Source organism: Callorhinus ursinus, unplaced genomic scaffold, assembly GCF_003265705.2.
Source record: "Callorhinus ursinus isolate GAN/ISIS: 27379988/994484 unplaced genomic scaffold, GSC_fseal_2.0 scaffold21, whole genome shotgun sequence".
Taxonomy (NCBI): domain Eukaryota; kingdom Metazoa; phylum Chordata; class Mammalia; order Carnivora; family Otariidae; genus Callorhinus; species Callorhinus ursinus.
The window spans coordinates 14,363,983-14,384,126 of NW_027397083.1; the positions used below are offsets into that span (position 1 = coordinate 14,363,983).

At 43.0% G+C, this 20,144-nt stretch overlaps 1 protein-coding gene across 8 annotated transcripts in view; it reads left to right on the forward strand.

Moving 5' to 3' along the window:
* SLC1A2 (solute carrier family 1 member 2) overlaps nucleotides 1–19,863 on the forward strand; it is a 143,143-nt gene extending 123,280 nt beyond the window's left edge. For all 8 annotated transcript variants that reach the window (XM_073904761.1, XM_073904764.1, XM_073904760.1 and 5 more), the window contains 2 exons: nucleotides 6,887–7,118; nucleotides 10,260–19,863. In XM_073904761.1, coding sequence (XP_073760862.1) covers nucleotides 6,887–7,118; nucleotides 10,260–10,331 — 304 coding nt within the window. In that variant the 3' untranslated portion in view covers nucleotides 10,332–19,863. The remainder of the gene's footprint in view (nucleotides 1–6,886; nucleotides 7,119–10,259) is intronic.
* The last annotated feature ends 281 nt before the right edge of the window (nucleotides 19,864–20,144 follow it).

Sequence of the window (20,144 nt, forward strand, 5' to 3'; positions counted from 1 at the left end):
TGCATCCAGTCAATAAAAACAATGGAAAGGACTCAGGATACTGATAGCTCATACTCAGCAAGTGCGCCCTAATTATTAGACAGTGTTCTAAGCACTTTACATGGACCTGTTTAAAAGTTGCCCCAAATTATGAGGCAGCTAATGGTATTATCCCCATTTAACAGTTGAGGAAACTGAGGCCCATGGAAAAGCAGCTTATCCTGATTTAGTGGATGTTGAATGGCTGACCTGGGATTCAAACCCAGACGGTCTGGCTATTCCTTGGGGGTCCGCGCCCACCACCCTGGGTTCTCGTTCTCTTATTCAGGCTGGGTTCTCGTTCTCTTATTCGGGCATGCATATATACGCACAGAACTGACTGAAGGCTTACTCCGTGTCTGGTGGAAGAGGAAACCGATTCCTACATCTGCCATAGCTCTGAAGATTCTGGGGGTTTACGTTTAAATCTTTTTCTTTGATTTTCCAGTCCCAGAGAATTCTTTCTATGTTGCCCAGTCTGTGTCCACCTCAGCATGGGATGTGACCCTTTTCCCCTAAGTCCTTCCCTCCCTTGACAAAGTGTCCCTGACTCAAGGTGGTGAAATTACAGATCGGGGTGGGGTGGGAGTGGGGCTACAGTTCTGCACAGCAAAATCATTTTTTAACGTATCACAAAAGCAATACGGAGAAACAAGGGGAGGGGTAAAGCAAGCTCAAGAGAGTGGTAAGATGAAAAAGAGAAAATGTCCCTCTATCTACCACTGAATCTTGAGTTTTGTTTCACTGAAGTAATCACTGTTAATAATTTCAGGTAGCATGGAAACAACAATTTAATAGGAGGCACCCCTTTTCTTAAAAAAAAAAAAAATCCCTTAGTGCCCACCATCCCCCTTCTAGGCTCCTCTCTATGCTCTGTTTTGCCCTTCAGTCCCCGTCTCTCTGTGCCTTGCTGGGCCCCCTTCCCTCCATCTCTGTGCTCACCCCCAGCAATCAGGACACCTCTCTGGTTTTTGCAGGCAAGGTAATATGGGCTCTCTTTCTCTCCTTCCTCCTCCCTCTACATCTTGCCCTGGCCCGAACCTTTCACCACCAAGACAGCCAGCCAGACATCTGCTGAACAAAAGACAGTTGTCTTTCTAGAGTTTATCTGCCCTCTTTAACAATCCATCCCTGCCCCTCCTCCCTCACATGCCTGCCCACCCACCTCCGCCAACACTGCCCATGTCATGAACCAGTACTACATGGTATCAGCACTCAAAGAGCTGATAGTCTAGTAATGGGGACAGATGTGGTCAAAAATCCCAGCTGAGTTGTGCTTAAGTGCAAAAAGAGGAATGCACCAGACTTGGTGGAGGAACAAGAGGAAGTGGTCTACTCCGCTTTTCACTTGGACTCCTGATGATGATGATGGGGAGGCGGAGGCGGAAGAGCCAACTGGGTTTCTGTCTGGCACTCAGGCCTTTTATATGCAGAGTTTGGCAGAGGACCTCTTAATGACAGGCACTCAGGACACATTAGCAGTTACTTCCTTTTCAAAATGCTTGGATGGAGGGATTACTTTCCATAGTTTACAAATGAGAAAGCTGAGCAGGAAAAGCTACATACCTTGCCCTGATGGAGCCCGGATCGCAATCCAGGCTCCCATCCAAGGTTCACACTCTTCACCAGTGCTTTGGTGGGCCCTCCTTCCCTTCTCAACCCCATGTGGCTTTAGCCCTTGGATGCTTCGGGTTGTGCCAGCCTTCTTAGGCCTGGGGCCTCGGGTGATCCCTCTGCCACACTGTGCGCCCTGCATTCTAAGAGGCAGACATGACGGTTTGTGTCTATGAATGCGAAGTTGAATCACGTGAAATTGCCAATAATTGGCCTTAGGGAGTCACTGAAATGGCAATTTCATATGGTTCAGCCCAATACAAGGAACCAGATCAATTTTGGGTGACCCTGCTCCCTTGGCTCTGTTATTTCATGAGAATCGGGACTTTCAGACAATTCTAACACCCTCCTGCCAGAAGATTTAGATCAAGACATAGAGAAGAGAGAGAGAGGACCTTGGCAATTGCCTTTCTCCCAGGGAACCAGACCAGGTGCCTCAGGGTGAATAACTAAGGCAAGACCCTCTCTCATCTTTGGTTCCTGGTGGCCCCAGAACTATGGCGTCCGTGGTGGATCCCGTTCAGTGAAAGATTCTAACCTCACCTCTGTCTCCTTTTCACAGTTCTCACACACAGTGTCCAGACTCAAGGATAGCACCAAGCACTGTAAAATCCTTTTTACCAAGTAGCCTTGAAGTACTTGAGGTCAGCAGGGTTTCCTGAACAGTCAGGGCTGGTTGTGAGACAAAATGAAAGTATTTGCCGGTGGAGAAATTTCCACATGTGAACCATAAACTCCCATATCCTGCTTTTGGCCAGACTTGGACTTCCCCGGAGTTGGTCAGACATTCCCCTGGTGGCCTCAGCAGCAAACCAAATATTCTGTCTCCCGTCTTCCCCCATCTTCCCTTCCCTCCCTTCACTTTCTCAGTCAGTTGTCTTGAATAAGTTGTAACAAATAATGTTGCCACTTACTTTTTCTCCTTCAGTTTTCTACCCCTGGTGAGCCAGCTTCTCTCTCTGCCTCTGGCTTGTAACTGCCCTGGCTGGATCAGTAATGACCCCTCTGTCGCTAAAACCAGGGACACTTTTTCTTTTCTTACCTGACCTCTAGGCAGTAATTGGCATTGTCCACCACACCCTTAATTTTGAAACATGCTTCCCCCAAACTCTTCCATTTTCCTTCCACCTTTGCAGACTCTTATGCCTGTGGCCATTCCTTAAATGGTGGTCACCCTCGGGGTCCTAGACAAGACTGTCTCCTCTTTTCACTCTCCATTCCCTCCAGGGATGAACCAAACACACCTGTGGCATCCACCCATCGCCGCTTTAGGTGTCGACTCCTAACTCACTATGTGCAGCTCAGTCGTCGCTCCTGACCTTTAGTCCATATTCCCAAGCACTTGTGGACATCTCTATTTTGCTGGCTCCCAAATCTCAGACCCAGTATGTTCAAGCTGACACGAGAACCTTTCTCATTCCGACCTGTCGTATCCCATACGTAGGGTGGCACTGTCCACTGATTGCCCAAAACCAGAAGCCTGAGAGGAACCCTTGCCTCTTTCTCATTTATTCTCTATAACCCATCAGTGCTCAAATCCTGTAATTCTGTCTCGTAACCTTCCACCACATCTCCACTAAGTGGATTTTGCTCTTTCAGCCTTATCCTTCTTCAGACCATCCTTCATACCGGAACAAGCATGGTCTTGCTCTTCAGTGGCTCCTCATCACCCTTGGGATAATGCTCTGACTTCCGAACTGGGCTGATAAAGCCATACGTGATTTGGTCGGTTCTTACCTTCTGCCTCTCATTACACTCATTTGCCTCCTGAATGCTCTTAGGTGCTTTTACCCCCTCAATTTCACATGATTTATTTCTTCTCTGTAGCTCATCATCTCAGACTTATCTTTGGGACCTAACTTGAGACACTTCTACTCAAGTCTTTCCTGGGGCCCAAGTGTAGACAAAATGTCCTACCTTCAAAATCCCATAACACCAAGCACTTATTCCTATTAGAACATTGGTCTCACTCTATGGGGGACACAGACAAGTAAAGAGAGTGTGGGTTCTAGGGGGAAGAGGGAGCATAGGAAGGGCCTTTTCTTGTTCTTTGTTCACAGGGCACTGGACATACTGCCCTGCACACACTAAGATGCTCATTGTATGAATGAATGAACTAACAAAGAACTCAGCAAGTATTGGAGTCTGTGTTCTCTTCTTATTTCCGCATAGCCATTTGGATGCTCATGAGCTCCTGCAATCTTTAATGAGTACTTAAGGCGTGACGAATATCTCTCTCATTTTATTTAACCCTCACAATATCCTGTGAGGTCAGGATTAGCCCCATTCCATATTTCATGCTCAGGTGAGAGATGATTTGCTCTAGGTAAGAGAGTCAGAAGATCTGGGTTAGGATTCTAGTCCTAAGTCCAGGGCCCTTCCCATCTTGATTTTGGTGTCAAACGTCAGTATGCTTTGATTCTGCCCATTTCCGTCTTCCATTCATTTCTGGCCTGATATCTATTTCCTCTGGTCAGAGTTCATTTTCTAATTCAAGGAAGTCTGAGGGTATGAAAGAGATATTCTATTCCAAAAACTTGGTTCACTGGCTGCTCTGGAGAGTTGGGATTTGATGTCAGAAGACGTCAAGGGTGGAGGAAACAAGAGTTTGTAAACTTATATCACCCATTCGGGTGGCAATGGATTTATTACACTGAAAACGTCATTAACCCTTGAGCATAGTATCTTGTGCTTTCACCCACATGATGGGGGTATGAGTGATAGCTATTCCCAAAAGGGAAGGAGCCAGCATATAATGAATATTCACTATGGGTCAGGAACTGGTTTTATCTTCTTGAAATCCTATAAAATAGGTATTTTGCCTGCATGAGAAAAATTCTGGTAGAGGAAGTGACCGAGGTTATACAGTTAGTAAGTGGCTGAGCTAGTTTCAGAATCAGAGCTGCCTGGCTCCCAGGCACTTTGCATCATGTGGCAGAGAGTGGGTTCTGGAGGCACGCTGCCTCTGCTCAGATTTGGTTCTATGACTTTATTAGGATGTGTAACTTTGCGAAGCCACTTAATCTCTCCAGACTTCAGAGTTTTCATTTCTTAAGTGTGGGATCATAATACTTCTTATAGGTTGTGGAGAGGATTAAACAAGGTAATATCTGTAAAGCATATTCCTATACATATTAAATGTGATATATCAGCTCCCATCATCATCATCGTCATCTCCATCATCATCATCCTCTCCACCACCCCTGCCTTCAGTCCATCTACCTGCCAAGAAGGTAGATCCTTCTGGGCCATGATATAAATGGGTACTCAGAATTCCTCTTGAAGACTTGGGCGCTCTTTGGAATTTAACAGTTGGTCAAGGATGTTAGGTGCATGGCTCAGGACACATGGCAGGAGGGATTGAAAGTATAGTTGAAACACAACAAAGGAGACCACAGCTATGTGATGGACAAATAAATCAGCTGGTTAGCTGGGAGTGCTACCCTAGGAATTGTCCTGCAAATAGGGTTAATGTTTTCGGGGCAGATGGTAGCTTAACTTGGCATGTTTGGGCATTCTAGCTAGTTGCTGCCAAAAACATATTTAAATTGACTTGATAAGATTTATAGTAATAAAGTACACTTCATGTAATGACTAATGTTTTGGGAGCTCTTGCTAAATGTCTCAGAGAATTCTGTGCTAAGCACTTTGCTATCTTATTTAATCTTTGCAATAACCCAGTGTCGTGGACATTTTTATTATTTTGATCTTACAGATGAGGCCACTAAGGTTCACAATTAAATGTTAAGTATGATCAGCGTTGTCCAACAAGTAGAAGAAAAAGCTAGCATTTGAATCCAAGTCACGCTGTCTCCAGAGTCCATATTTTTTCTTAACCATCATCATCCCCTCCCACTGGGGCTTCTTACCAATCTCGGCTTCAGGTGCCTAATTGTGTGAAGGACCTCAAGAGCCAGTCTTCATTCATGTACAGACTCTATCACCCTGAGGCAGATTCGCCAAAGCAGAAGGGAGGAGAGGAGCATTCTTAGATGGAGATATGCCCCTGAGAGTTGAAGGGTTCTGATCTTTATTTTTGCATGGGGAACATCTTCACACTTGAAACCAGAGGCTAGCTGGCTCACAAGCTCACAGGCCAGACTCCTCCTGGTGCAGCTTCATTTCTCTAATGAGAAATAGATTTAATAGTAGCAGCTAGAATTTATTTTAGGCCTTTGTTCTAAGAACCAATTAAGACTTCCACTTTGCCTTGAACTAATTCTAATATCCTTATATATATTTTTTGAATTAAGGGCTAGAGTGTCCTGGACTAAGATGTCTTAGCAATATTTTTGCCTAAATTCTTCCTTTTTTAGAAAAAAGATTTTGATTTTCCAGCATCCTTCTCTGTCAGACTTCGAGTATCCCATACACATGGTTAAAAGGACTCTTCACACCGATTTGTACTAATGGACAAGAGAACACAACTTACTCCTAACAACTTAGTTTTCCCAGTGCTGACTTTCTAAGGAGAGTTCTGGACCATCCGGTTTTTTCAAATCAGAACTTGGGAAACAAGATTTGAGGAAGGGTTTTTCCTGACACTTCCTGATTCAAGAGGGACTTTGGAAGATTTAATTTTTTTAGGTTACCGGAGAGAGCCTGACAGAGTGTTCTGGTTTTTCCAGGACACACAGTCACTGCACATATTGGTCAGGGAAGAAAATTGTGGCTGTGTGTCTCATCCCTCAGCCGTGTCCATGTATAGGTAGGTGTCGGGGGAGGAGTGAGGTGCAGAGGGAAATGCAGTGTCAGTGTCAATCCTTACGAAGAGATGAATTCTCTATTACAGGAGAATTCACAGGTAGAATTAATAAGGAACGTGAGTGGAGGTAATCGGGAGTCTTTGAAGAATGGTTTAAATCAAGAGGAATTGCTGGACACAGCTGCCAGTGTCTGGAGCCTGGGTGCTAATTCTGAGAGCTGAGAACGATTTCCCTCCAATTCTTCCTTCTCTCCTTTTTCTTTGTTGTTTTTTTATTGGGCTTTTATCATCTGTCAGACATTCTGCTAAGCCTTTATGTACATGATCTCATTTAATTTTCACACAAGCTGATGAGAGAAGTATGATTGTTATCTCCAACTGACCAACAAGGAAATCAAGGCTCGTAAAGATTAAGTAACTTGCCCCAGATCAGGGAGAGGGAAAAGTAGAGCCAGAACTCAATCCCAGGTTTCTCTGGCTCTAGACCTTGACCTCTCGACCACCATGTCACTGCTTCTTCACTAAACGTTTTCTGTTCTTTGTTCCCAGGGACAGGATGAGAACTTCAGTCAATGTTGTGGGGGACTCTTTTGGGGCTGGGATTGTCTATCACCTCTCCAAGTCTGAGCTGGATACCATTGACTCCCAGCATCGAGTGCATGAAGATATTGAAATGACCAAGACTCAGTCCGTTTATGATGATGTGAAGAACCATAGGGAAAGCAACTCTAATCAATGTGTCTATGCCGCACACAACTCTGTCATAGTAGATGAGTGCAAGGTACCTTTCCCATTCATGGATATTGAGACCTGCATATAATAGTGCATGCTCCATTTCCTAAGACAAGCACAAAAACCCCTGCATGTATTATTGTCACATTTATTTCTCTGAAAGATCGTGTAACCCAAGCTTCTGTGAGTCCCAGATCATCTAACTCTGTGTCTAACATGGCAGGAAATCATCAGGTCTAACAGTGAGAGAGCCAATCAGTTGCTTGGTTCGTCCATGTGATGTAAAACAGTCATTCTGATCCCCCCATCCAACCACTCCACAAATTTGATTGGTTTTCTTGAACATTTTTCCGAAGAATTTGGTTTCTAAGGCTTTGCTGGATTTCAAATATTCTATTCCTTGAATGAAACACCAAGAGAAATACCCAGAATCACTTCATTTACATAGCATAACTATTCCTTCTTGCTGTGTATTACATATTGGTCAAAAATATGCCCACCCAACTTTGCGCAACTATCTTTCTCTTCATTATTTTTGTGAGGAGGTGAGTTTTGAATTGGCAGTCACTTTGCTCCAAGAATGGGGAAGCTATTTCAAGTAAAGGATAACTATCCTTCAGGACAATTATCCATAGACACTACATTTCCCACAGTGGCAGCACCATCGTTCCTGAAGCATGGGTGTTCTGGACTCTTTAACAGGCTGCTGGGTGCTAAGTCGTCAAGCTTGATGGGCTCTGTCTAGCCTTCATTGTAACTAACTTGACATTGTCAAAGACAGAGTTCATGACCAGAGTGAAGCAAACTTGGAGAAACCCTGGCAGGTGAGCAGAGTCAACTCCGGGGGTTGGGTTACTAATATGGTTCCAGGCAGCAGCTGAGGGCAAGCTGTACCCGATACAGATTTCTGATACCTTTTTGACTCCTGTTGACAAGATCTCATTTAATAGTTAATTTCTTCCTGGGTTACTTCTGGGTCATTCCAAATATACACCATGGCTTCTGCCAGACAATTGAGGGTAACGTAGAAGCGATTTTCTTTACTGGACTGTAACATAGATCCAGAAGTCTAATGGACCAGCAAGTCTTCTGCTCATCCCCTCTCTATCAGGTACATGTGTGGATGAGCCAAGGCTCTGGTACAAATTAAGGAAGGACTCACCCATCAAGAGACAACTGCAAAAATTAATTGACTCAGTGAAAATGTTTCGAATTATTAGAAATTCAGATGTACCTAAAGCCCATATTCCACTCTCCTGGAAAGTCAGTGTTTCCCACATCTAAACGAATGTGCTGGATTATTCCCCGTCAAAATGTTAGTTTGGGTCAACAAGGGTCCACATTCCCGTGGAATGGCTTTATGCCCTATTTAACAAGTATTTATTGTGTGCCTTGTGGGGTTTAGTTGAGCACGGCCATCTCATTCCTTTGACCTCCTATATTTTGATCATTCATCAAATGTTTATTGAGTGCTCATGATCTGCAAAGCCCTGAAATGGGCATGGGAGGACAGCAAAGCGAATGTCTAATTTTGTAGTAAAGATAAGGCTTAAACCTCCGTCTGGTCCATTCGCTGTCTCACTGTTTTTAAACACCAAGATGGGAGACATCAGTGCTTCCTCCTAGGCCCCCTCTCCTTCTTGCTTTTCTAGGTGTTTGGAGGAGAGAGAGATGGGATGGACTGGGGAGTGGAGCCCCAGCTTCCCTGAACCCAGCCAGAAAAAAGAAAGAAATGCTAAAAAAAAAAAAAAAAAAAAAGCAAGCAAGCAAGCAAGCAAGCTGCTGTCCTGGCCACTTTGGAAACACAGACCCCAGTATTCAACCATGATGACAACACAGGGCACCACCCCCAAGTGCTGTCTGGTGTTCCAGAGGCACTTCAACGTGATTTATAATTTTGCACAGCTATTGATCTGGTTCATCACTCAAAGCCAAACAGGCACATTCAGGGTTGGAGTGAACAGGCAGCTTTCTCCGGGCAGACAGTTTGTTCCTGGCGGTCTTTCCTGACAGTTCACCGAAGGGGAAACCAATTTGCTGCAGCTCTGGTCAAAATGTTAACCACTTCAAGCATCGTGGCACCGCGTTGGCCTCTTCCGTTTGCAAACTCTTTCCTTTGTCATTGTAGTTTGACGTTATGCTTGAACTTTTTAATTTTAATCAGAGTAACTGCACGTGGGGTGGTCATGGCTTGTCGCATGGTCTTTCTAGAAAAATATGGGGGCTGCCGGCAATTGGGGGAGGAATGAGTAGCTTTTATTTACACGCGCCTGGTTCAGTTGTCTGTCCCTAGCATGTTGTATGTGTTCCTAATGCATGCGTTTCACTTCCACTCGGGTAAGAAGAAGGTCAGATTTCTTTCAAACGTTGCTGCATTTGTCATGTCTCCATATCCTAATGCTTCCATAAATCCAGTCTCTCCATTATGTGGAATATCAGTCGTGGGTTTAAGTTTGCACATGACGTTGAGGACAGACAGATGGAAGGTAAGCTAGGAAACAATTTTAGAAGTGGAGGGGTACACCTCCCGTTCGGTGTAAGGGTTCAGTTCGCTTAGAGCCAGGGAAGCCCTAATATAGACAGGCTGGTGGTGATACCTGATTAGGAAATGTCTGCACTGAAATCATTTAGGTGTGCTTGTCACTGACCACTGGCTTTTAATCCTTTCTTTTCTTTTTCATGTTTAAAGCCTGGATAGCTTATTTGGTATCCAGACCCTCACGTTTTCTGATTTTGCAACTGGGCATGTATAAAGCCAACCTGGCCTCCTTGGAACTGAACCTTCCACACGCATGTGTAGAACTAGCTGTCGAGTTCTGGGGGAGTTTTCTCTGGTTGTATGGAGTAGCACAAGGACACTGTTTTGTTAAGGACTGCATTCTTACATGATGGGTCTGTGTGTAGTTTGACACGCCCACAACCCTAAAAGCATAGTAGACATTATCCCCCAAACAGCAAACTGTCTCTAGCTCCTCCATACTCCCCCAGGCAAATGTGGACTTTTCAGTATTTACAAATCCGTGTTGAAAAGCAAGATGGGCTCCAAATCCGTTGGGAAAGAATGACATTTAAAACTAATATGGAAGTCATGTAGCGTAACTTGGATCTGGTGCTCCTCCGCACAACCCGTGGGGTGGTTTTCTGGTTAGTGGCCTATTATTAGCTGGATGCTGATGATAATTATTTTCAGGTGACTCTGGCAGCCAACGGAAAGTCTGCCGACTGCGGAGTCGAGGAAGAACCGTGGAAACGTGAAAAATAAGGATGTGACTCTCAGCAAATTTTTGAACAAACTCCCCAGCGTATCTTATGGTAAAAAGAGAATATAAACAAGCTGTCTTTAAAAAGGAAAAAAAAATGCACCTATTTCTGTGTTTACTTAATCTGCTAGCCAAGGCTTCGAGGATCTGTTGTGAGTCAGTGATAGGCGCGGTGCTGTGTCTGCCAAGTGATGCTTTGTAACTGCCTCATTTTCTCACTTGTATTATTGTCTGAACGGAGAGTGCTGGAGGAATCAGTTTGAATTGAAGACACATTCTTGCCAGCTTCCCTTTGCTCTCTAAATGCAGAGTCTCGGAAGCTCTTTTCCCAGGGGACATGACTAAAGTGATGTGGTACAGTCCGGGGACTTGGGATAAAGAGCAGACACCCAGAGTGTGATTCCTTCAAGTGTTCTCCGTGCTTCTGCTTTGTTATGCACAAGAGATTCTGTTAGAAGCCTCTAGACATAATTCTCTTGAAATGTCTTGTAGAGTTTGCCCATGTGTTGATTAAAAGCAAATCCCTGTCTTCAGGAACTCTCAGAATCTATCTTCTGTGTACTCTTTCAACTAAATATTTCAAAGAGAATGGTAGTGGGAACCGTGTTCTTCAAGGCAGCTGATTACGGAACCCACTGAGTTTCTGCTCTGCCCTATCCGGTCTGGGGAAATAATCATTGAAATTTCAAAGTAGGTTTCATAATTTGCTCTCAATTTGATAATGGATTAGGATGTAATTTGCATATGGCCGCTGTACATATTGACGAAAGTAAGAGAACACAGCCAACGTAAACTTTAACCAGATTCAAATATTCAAATTCGTTTGTGTTTGGTTTGCGTTCACCTGGCAGAGTGAAATCAAGTGAGATGATTTGATTGATGCTTTACTTTCTTCGTTTCAGCCGTAAAATTCTTCTTTGGATTTCTAACAAAAAAAAAGGACATTTTTTTTAATCGGCAAATTATTTTAGTTACAGTCTCATTAACCTAGAAGGCTGAATCATTCGACTCTCCTCACACGTGGAGGATGGTTACGTTGGCTGCGCCTCTTAATACCATCTCTCGATAAAAAACAAAACATCGTCATTGATCTAACATGTAGAAAGCTTTCTGTTGTATTCTCTCAAAGCCCAATAAAACTAGTTACAGGGCACAGTTGAAAGCAGAGCCAATCTGCTTCCCAGTCTTCTCTGTAGTAAGGAACAGAAAACAAACATGTGCAAAATCCTATAAAGGTGGCATTCCCATGGCAGCCTTGAGCCATGAAATGGGAGCAAATGATGGCTCCTCACAATTTCACAGATGGCGTCTTCAAGGCTGTCACGGTTTGAGGGAGTAAATAACATAAGTGGATTAGCACCGTGCCTTGTATGCCATTGGCACCCAATGAATCCTGATGATGGATCGTGCAAACTAAACTTGTCAGTTTCTCTACTATCATTTTCTGTTGAATAACTCACAGTATTTTCCTAAGGTTGCAGGCTTTGGGAGTTTGCTGGTAACTTGAACATGAATCACCGAGAAATAAGTACATTTGACTGACTGCGAGGAGCGTGTAGAATCTTGGTCCACACGTAGGAGTCAGGTGGTCATCAGAGACCAGCAGATGGGTGCTGGGGTACACACTAATAGTCGTAGGGTGCAAATGCTCTGAGAAGAGGTCGTGTATATAGACATCACATACCCTTTATTACCTATTCCTGGTGACTTTTCTCTTCCAAACCAGACACCTTTGGAACTTGCAAGAGACGTTAGATTCCAATTGCTTTTGTCTCTCAAACCCTTGTTGTTTTTAGATAAGGATCATTGTTTGAGCAGTATTAAGCAGCTTTATGCCTTTTTTTTTCTTTTTAATGTTATTGGTCTTCATTTTCATTAGATGGACAGTTAATTGGGTCGCCAAGGACGTGCTGAAATGTAGTAGTGGACAATGCATCCTTTACAGCAGATACTGTGGGTCAAGGGGACAGTTCCTGGATTTAGCTGTGAAACTGTTATGGATTGTCTTTAAGTGGTGCTCCCTAGAGCTTTTTGATGGTGAAGAGAAGGATCTAGGCAAGGCACTGAGGAGTTTGTGGGTTTTGCTGTTTAAGGCCAGCTTAGCACTTGTACATGTTGACATGTTTCTCAAAAGAGTGGTCTTGGGATCGTCTTCCCAAGACTCCGCTCAATGTCTTCCTGCTTTGCTTTGTCTTCCTAGTTATCCTATAAATATATAAGGGGACAATGTGTTCAGAAGAAACAAGGTGTACAGCTTAACAAAACAGGTTTTTCTGGTTTTAGACTACCTGTAATAAGTTTCACAAGAACATACTTAGGAAATCACTTTCATCTGGAAATTCACATCATATTTAAACTGAATACTCTGTCAAATTCAGGACTAACCCGAAAATCCAGGATGTATGTAGAGCTGACGTACGACTGTGTTCTCTGTTTTTTTAGGTCTCATTCATTCTTCTTATGCCATGCCCATTTGGGCTTCCCTTGGCCAGCATGAGTGCCATAAACAGAACAAACAGATCCAGAGTATACCTCTAAGAACCTTTTTCTAAGTAAGATACGTATAATCTTTCCGTTATATGCACAGATTTATATTAATAGGTTCAACACAGATATAAATGCTTGTAACAGTTATTAATATTTGATGATGCATAAGTTATATACAGACACAACAGGCCAGATCCATACACTGCAACCCATAAGGTCTGTAAGTCAGGGCTTTGGCAACACCATTTTGTTACAGACTCATTCACTCTTTTTAGGAATCCGAATCATTTTGAGAGAAAATCAACTGAACAGACTTTCATCCTCCCCTTTTTAATTTTTGCCCACTGGGAAACCCAAGTAGAATTACCATTTGATTACCAACTACAGTTCAATGAGCTAAATCCAGTCAGCAGGAAGAATGACTTATCTCTCAAGCTGAGGCTTTACCTTAGGTCTTTGAGGATGTGCCTCCCGTGCAGAGCATCAAAGAATCAAGGCAATCATCTAGATCGCATAGATCCTCAATAAAGGTCTTCAGGTAATAAAATCTGAACCAAGTAGATGCCAGATTCAATTCTTTATTTCCTATTGGGTGTGGAAACACAGCCCGTAGTCTCATTGCCTGAAGTTACCTTGTCCCGTAAAAGAAAAGTATTAGCTTCTCCTCTGCAACTGTTGGTCAGCCGAAAGAAAGGGTGCCAAACGCCTCACTCCTGGATTTAGACTGGTGGAAACTGAGAAGGGCTTAGGGGAAATTCAATTTATGGGGAGATGTATTCCTGGTAGGAAATATCAGGAATCCCAATGACTGAGTAGTGGGCCTCAGGTCATTTCCAGCCTTGCATGGGGAAGTATGTCACTTGCAAGCGTGTCTAGTCAAGAAACCCTTCCGGAGTTGGGTAACTCATGTACTGGCTCCCTGAAGGGAAACCCAATCCTGCCATGTTTTTGCAAATACCACACTTCCTTTGCTTCTCAAGAGCAAATGTTATGGTACAATATTGTACTTTTGTCAGAATCAAGGAATCTGTCTGTGCTATAGTCTCCCATGAAATACGGCAGTAAGTCCAAATCAGTACGCACATGCTCAGAGAGAATTTTTCCATGGTTCAGACTCTTGATGAGAAGGTCTTTGCAGCTCTTGCTTGACTTGACGGCCAAAAGGGCTCAGCAGTTACACCCAATGGAGGTGGCTCTTCTTCCTTGCTTTTTGAGTCTTGGGGCCATACAGTTGTCTAGGTTGCTGGTATTGCTTTCCTTATTCTCCAAATAAATTCATTCCAAGGCAAGAAAAAGGACCAATGAGATTTTTTTTCCGGTTATTGTCATACGCACTCTTGGACTTTTAGGGTCACGCTAAGTGTACTCTTTGTCCCCTTCACCTATTTTGCCCATCCCCCCACTCACCTCTCCTCTGGCAACCAGCAGTTTGTTCTCTATATTCAAGAGTCTGGCTTTTTCATTTGCCTCTTCTTATCTTTGTTCCTTTGTTTTGTTTCTTAAATTCCACATATGAGTGAAAGCATCTGGTATTTGTCTCTCTCTGACAGGCTTATTTCACTTAGCTTTACATCCCCTCTAAAGATTAAGTTTAAGCAAAGAGCCTGAAGGAATTCTGAAGTGAGAGTTTTGTACATCTAGCTGTCAGAGATTCACAGCCTCAGGCTCTCTGGTACTTTCTGGCTGAAATCTAGAATAAGGGCCACCGAGTGCCAACCTGGGCAGGCCCTATAGGCAGACTGTTCTCCTTAGGTGAAGCGAGTCCAAAGCTGCTCATGCTATAGTTGCTTATGGTTTTCCCAAAAGGAAAACCCAACTTCCCGCTCTTCCTTCTCCTTTCTCATTCCTTTCTTTAGCAGGCATCGTTGCTGCTTAAGAGACAATTTAGTAAAAGACCACATGTTAGTGCAAGAGTTGGTTCTAGAAAAGATGACAAGGAATCTTAATTGAATACTATCTCATTTCATAACCTAACATGGTGAATTCACATAATGACGTAGGGAGGCTGAGAAATAATGCTGTTGGGTACAAGCAACATTTGACTTAGACTCTGCCAGCTTTTAGCTGTGTAATTTAGACAAGTCGCTTTATGCCCAAGCCTTATTCCTTCCCATAGGTAAAGTGAAGGGGTTGGATTAAGTGATTAAAACTCTCTTCAAGCCCTAAGAATCCATGATATGATGATCTCTGCTTTAATTTCTTTTTTTCAAGAGGCTTACCACTATAAAGTATGACTTGCTTATATTTTAAGTCAGAGTGGCCCACAATAAGGAATAATCAATTTGGATTGTTTTTCATCCCCTTGGGGCAATACTAAATTCAAGCCTCTCTCTTCATTTGATGTTTTACAACAAGCTTGGAAGTTGGCCACGTTAATCCATAGTTTGGTGTTTTGGGATACAAACAGACATCCTTTGACAAAACTGCCCTTTTGCCTAACTCACTGTCTTAGTAGAAGTAGTGATTCAGCCCAAAGCAAACTGCTGCCACAGGGGTAGGGCGAGTCCAGAGCCTCACGCAGGGCCTTAGATCATTCCCACTATAGCAACAGAGCCCACTCCGAACCCAAAACACACAGTTTTCTGCACACTGTCCTTATTGCCAGCCCAGTACGGGAATCTGGGAGCCTTTGGCAAATAAACTTGAACACTCTTAGGAAATTTGGTGCAAGACTTATACAGTAACAGCAACTGTCTGTCAATACCTTCCCTCCCTGCCTGTACGCAGACATGCACAGCCAAGCACAGGCTGAGCCTGGGCCAAGTCCTTTCTCTGCAGGGATATTTGAATTCATTTTCAAATGGTCATCTTGGTTGGTTTTTATCATGGGCCTCCCATCAAAGCTAGAGAAGCTCTATCTTACAAGAGTGGAGTTGTGCTGGTTATCGTTGTGCCCTTCCATGCCTGAGGGGTTTCTAGGGCAGATAAAATGCATGGTCTGTCTGCAAGGTGCATGCCACCAGCATGGCTTTCGAACACCTTCTTGCACTTTCTGGTACTGCTGCAATGGGCCCCTGCTTTCATCCTTGCTCTGAGCCCAAACTCCTGCTAAATATGGAATAGGTTTGGTATTTACTTGATTGCCAGAGAAGCCCCGCTTTTTAGGTTTGGGGAAGCAAGACATAAATGTAGGATGGAAAGGACTGGGTTAGGGTCTTCATTGTTTTTTGTTTGTTTGTTTGTTTGTTTTTTGGGTGCAGAAGACCCGAAGCAAGGACAGCAAGACAAAGGCTAGTTCTCCACTGACCCATAGAAAAACCTATAGACAAGCAAGAGAAGCCCACAAATTCTTACTTCATTCACTCAAATTATATCCTAAATAATTACTGATGGTTTTTTTTTTTTTTTCTATGTCCAGCCTGGCTTCACCTTCCTACCGCCAGACCAAGTATCCATTTTGAGATTTTTAAAGTTCTTCTGATTGTCATACAGGGCCCTCTTGTGCTGAGACTAAACCTGGCTACTGAAACAGATCCCACTGCTTTGCAGAGTCAACGCATGATCTAGAGCATGGGTCATCACAGGTCTCCAGTCTCTCTGGAGACACCCCCAATCCCTGGGTGAGTGTTGGAACCTAACAGCCAACTGTGACCCTTGTCGTCATTCCCTGTGGAGACGGGGATGATGCCATCAGAGCCTTGCTCCTTCTGGGGCTCTCTTTCTCTCCATGGCAACCATTCAGCCTGCCTAGAAATGGCTGTTGCCTCTGGTAGGAGAGAAATACACACATTAGCCAAGGAAGCTGATCTAGCACAGCTCTGAGGTTTCTCCTCCGCGCAGCGAGTCCTCTGAGATGTGTGATCAGGAAGTCCTCTGAGATGTGTGATCAGGAAGCAATCTGCTGGTTGCTTACTTACTACTCCAGGAGAGTAATTTTCCTTACTAGGAACTCAACCTTGGGCATCGAGATCTTTCCATAAATCACCTTAACTTCTCCCTTCTTCCTCCTCCCCCTGGGGAACCTTAGCATTGCATTCCCATGTTGCACAACACAGATCAGATTATCTGGTCGCTCTAGAGATTTGTATATAAAAGACTACTTTTGTGAAGATTTTTGTATATTGTTTTTCTATTTGTTTTCTACGGCTTAAGGAGAGAACTGGCAAACTGTGAATCTAATTTGATCTTGCTGCCAGCAGATATATTTTGGCTTCCTGGTAAGAACCGATATTACCGGGGACAATTCATTGTCTTTCCATTGCCCTGTGATCAATATTGCACCCCACTCACGAATTCCTCCAGCCCAATCTTACGTTCTTTTTTAAACAAATCGCTGGGCTTCTTTGTTATTATTTATAAAGAGCATGAGGAAATGTTTTTATAGTCCTGGATATTATATGTTTAATATTGATTTAGCCTTTAATAATGTTATAGGTTTGTATCTATTCTTCATAAATCACAAAGAACTCAGTGTACACTGAATTAATCTATTTAGTATCTGTAATTTTGCAGACAGATATTTTCTTACAGTATTTTCTATATAACCACATATGTAGAATTGTAACTAATTAGAGCACAAGACATTTCTACAGCAACTTAGAGCTATCAGTTATTTCCTGAGCATATAACCGCATTTGAAAAATTTAAGAATCCAGTTCTTCGCAATGCAATGAACAAAATGACCATAAAGAACAAGGAATCACTTCAATCCCTTAGCTGGTTAAGATATGCATTTAAACAATTAGTCTTTTAAACTTGAGGAATGGTGCTAATTCCTTATTCCTGACACCAAGCCTTGTTTTTCCAGCTAAGCGTTCAAATTTCACAAAAGTAAGAAGATGAGAAATAAGGTGATAAGAGTGGGATCATTTCTATATCAGAACTTCCCCTGCCTTTCCAATAATTTATGTCAAAATGGGCTTAGGAAAACCTTGAATAGCAGAGCTTGCGAGTGAGTGCTAGGAAGCAAATCACGACAGATTTGTTGCAGTTCCTTCTTGCCAAGCAAATTGGTAGTAAATGTCACATTGTTATGTGAATTGAGCACATATTTTTAAGAAAAAGGTTATTAGTACCAGCTATGAAGCAATACTCTTAATCACCGGGGCTGGAGGTGGGAGCTTAGAGTCACACTGCAATTGTTTAAAAGAAGCCCAGGTAGATTCTGTCCTCAGGTGAATAACAATCTATGTAATTTTCCCCAAAAGGCAAATCGGTAGCCACTGCAAAGACAAGGGGGTCTTCCTTCTGCCAAACACACTTTCTGATATGGTTGTAGGGCTAGTATTTTTGCCATGTTTTAAAAAGATAGTCAACTCCATAGGAAGTGTACTGGTATATATTTGAAGCTGTTCCTCAATAAGCAAACAGATTAGAAGTGCCCTCAACTGGCAATGATTGTATCTGTGATTTTCAAGTACAAGATAGCTGTTCAAAGCATGAAGTTCTTGTGTGTATACAGTAACACTTGGTTCGCGCATGAAGAACAGTGCCTATGCACTTTGTGTAGCTATAATGTAGGTATCTATGTGTAATTTCAGTGAAATTGGTGTATAGATGTATTTTAATTTAATTTAAATGTTATTTTTGGCTATTCATCTAAATGCAGTAGACATGTTGATTGGTGTTTTGAAAACCCTTCTTTTCCCTCTTAGATAACTAGTGAATCGCTTCTCCTCTTTTTAAATGTGATTTATGGGTATGTATCAGTGAAGAACTTCTCTATGAATCCTTTGTACCAATGACTGTGTGAAAGTCTGGGTGTCTAGCATCTTTGTAAATATGCAGTTCAGAGCAAGGGAGGGTTGGACGTGTGTCATGATTCTTAGTGAAAGGTCATCTGACGTCTGTCTAATGCATGGTGATGGCAGCTGTGGAGCTTTTGATGATCTAGGCTTAGGTAGGTTTAGAATGAGGACATTTATCTACAGCCCTCCTTTGCTTGGTGTATTGGACTCAGAGAGACAAAAGGTTAGTCTGCTTATGTGCATGCTAGCTAGCATCCTGTCCTTAGGTAAAGGTCTGCCTCTCTGGTTGCCAAATACTGATCATGATTCTCATGACTTAGAGGTTCTGAAGAACCTTGTTCCCCTTGGTTTCTTGAGTCAGGTTAACTAACTGCCATGTAGGCAAAACCCCACAGAAGCACAGTTCTGGTAGTAAACTGCACAGGTGTCAATAGAAAGAGCACTAGAGGCCCAGGAATGGTCAGTATATAGCTTTGGGGTTGCAGAAAGGCAACTGATGAAGCACAGATCCTACAAATGTGAAGGAGTATGACCTCTACCTAATAGGCTCTGTGTGCATGTTTTGAGTGATTGACGACGAGACTAACTAATGCAAATATACACTTGCTTCCTAAAACACACATTCTGCCTAATTACCACTACATGGAATGCCGTAGCATTGAAAGTTCCTGTAACTCCTTTCCTCCTCCGCAAGGACAGAGAAAAATGGCCACGTGCAGTTGGGGACACCGAGTGCCCCTCTCTTCTCACAAAAAGGCGTGAAGCCTGCATGATCCTGTGAGGGCACAGAGCACATTAATTTTCGGTGGCTTCTCCAATGATTGGAGTGAGGGGATACAGATGGTGGAACAGGCACATTTTTCTTGGAAAATGTGGCCTCTTCAACTCCTGTCAGATTCTGGATGGAAACCCCACTGAAAGAAAGCTAGCCTTTAGGCGGGGTTTCCTCTGGAGATGCTTGTGTGTCCAGAATGAAAGATAAGAATAATTGTTTCCCTCAACTTCACAATCCCCACTGGTCTAAAGTCATGTAGCCCAGAGCATTGATAGCACACAGGCATTTAAAGACTAATGAATGAAAAAAGATAAAAAAAACTTCAACTAATTTTGGGGTTATTTCTTCAGTGTGGTACTAGGAGATGCCTTGTTGGCAAAGCACATTTGGGGTAGTTGAGATCTTTCGTTTTCACCTTGAGCTTTCTTACCATGTGGACTGATTACTGTAACATTTCATGTGTAAAATAACTGGATATTCTTTATATACTGGAAGCATTCTGTGAATCCAATATTTCACTAAGTGTTTTAACTTTTGTGTATATATCTCTCATCAATAAATGTGGATTCTGATTTCTCTTGGTCATTGCGTCTCCTTCAGTTCCCATTTTAAACTAGTGTTGCTTCCATAGTGAGGGTCTCCAGTGTTCCTTTTGGAAAAACTGTGGACTGAAAAGTACAGTGTCCAAAGGAATACTTTCCAGAATGTGTAGATATGTAGCGGAGTCACATCTTACCTAAAGTTAGTGAGGTGGACAAAAATGGGATGAAATCTAAATTTTCCCTTGTGAATCACTTAATTAAGTGGGCTATCTCCCAAATCTCGGGGCTTGATACAAGGTTTACTTCTCAGTCACGTGGAAAGCT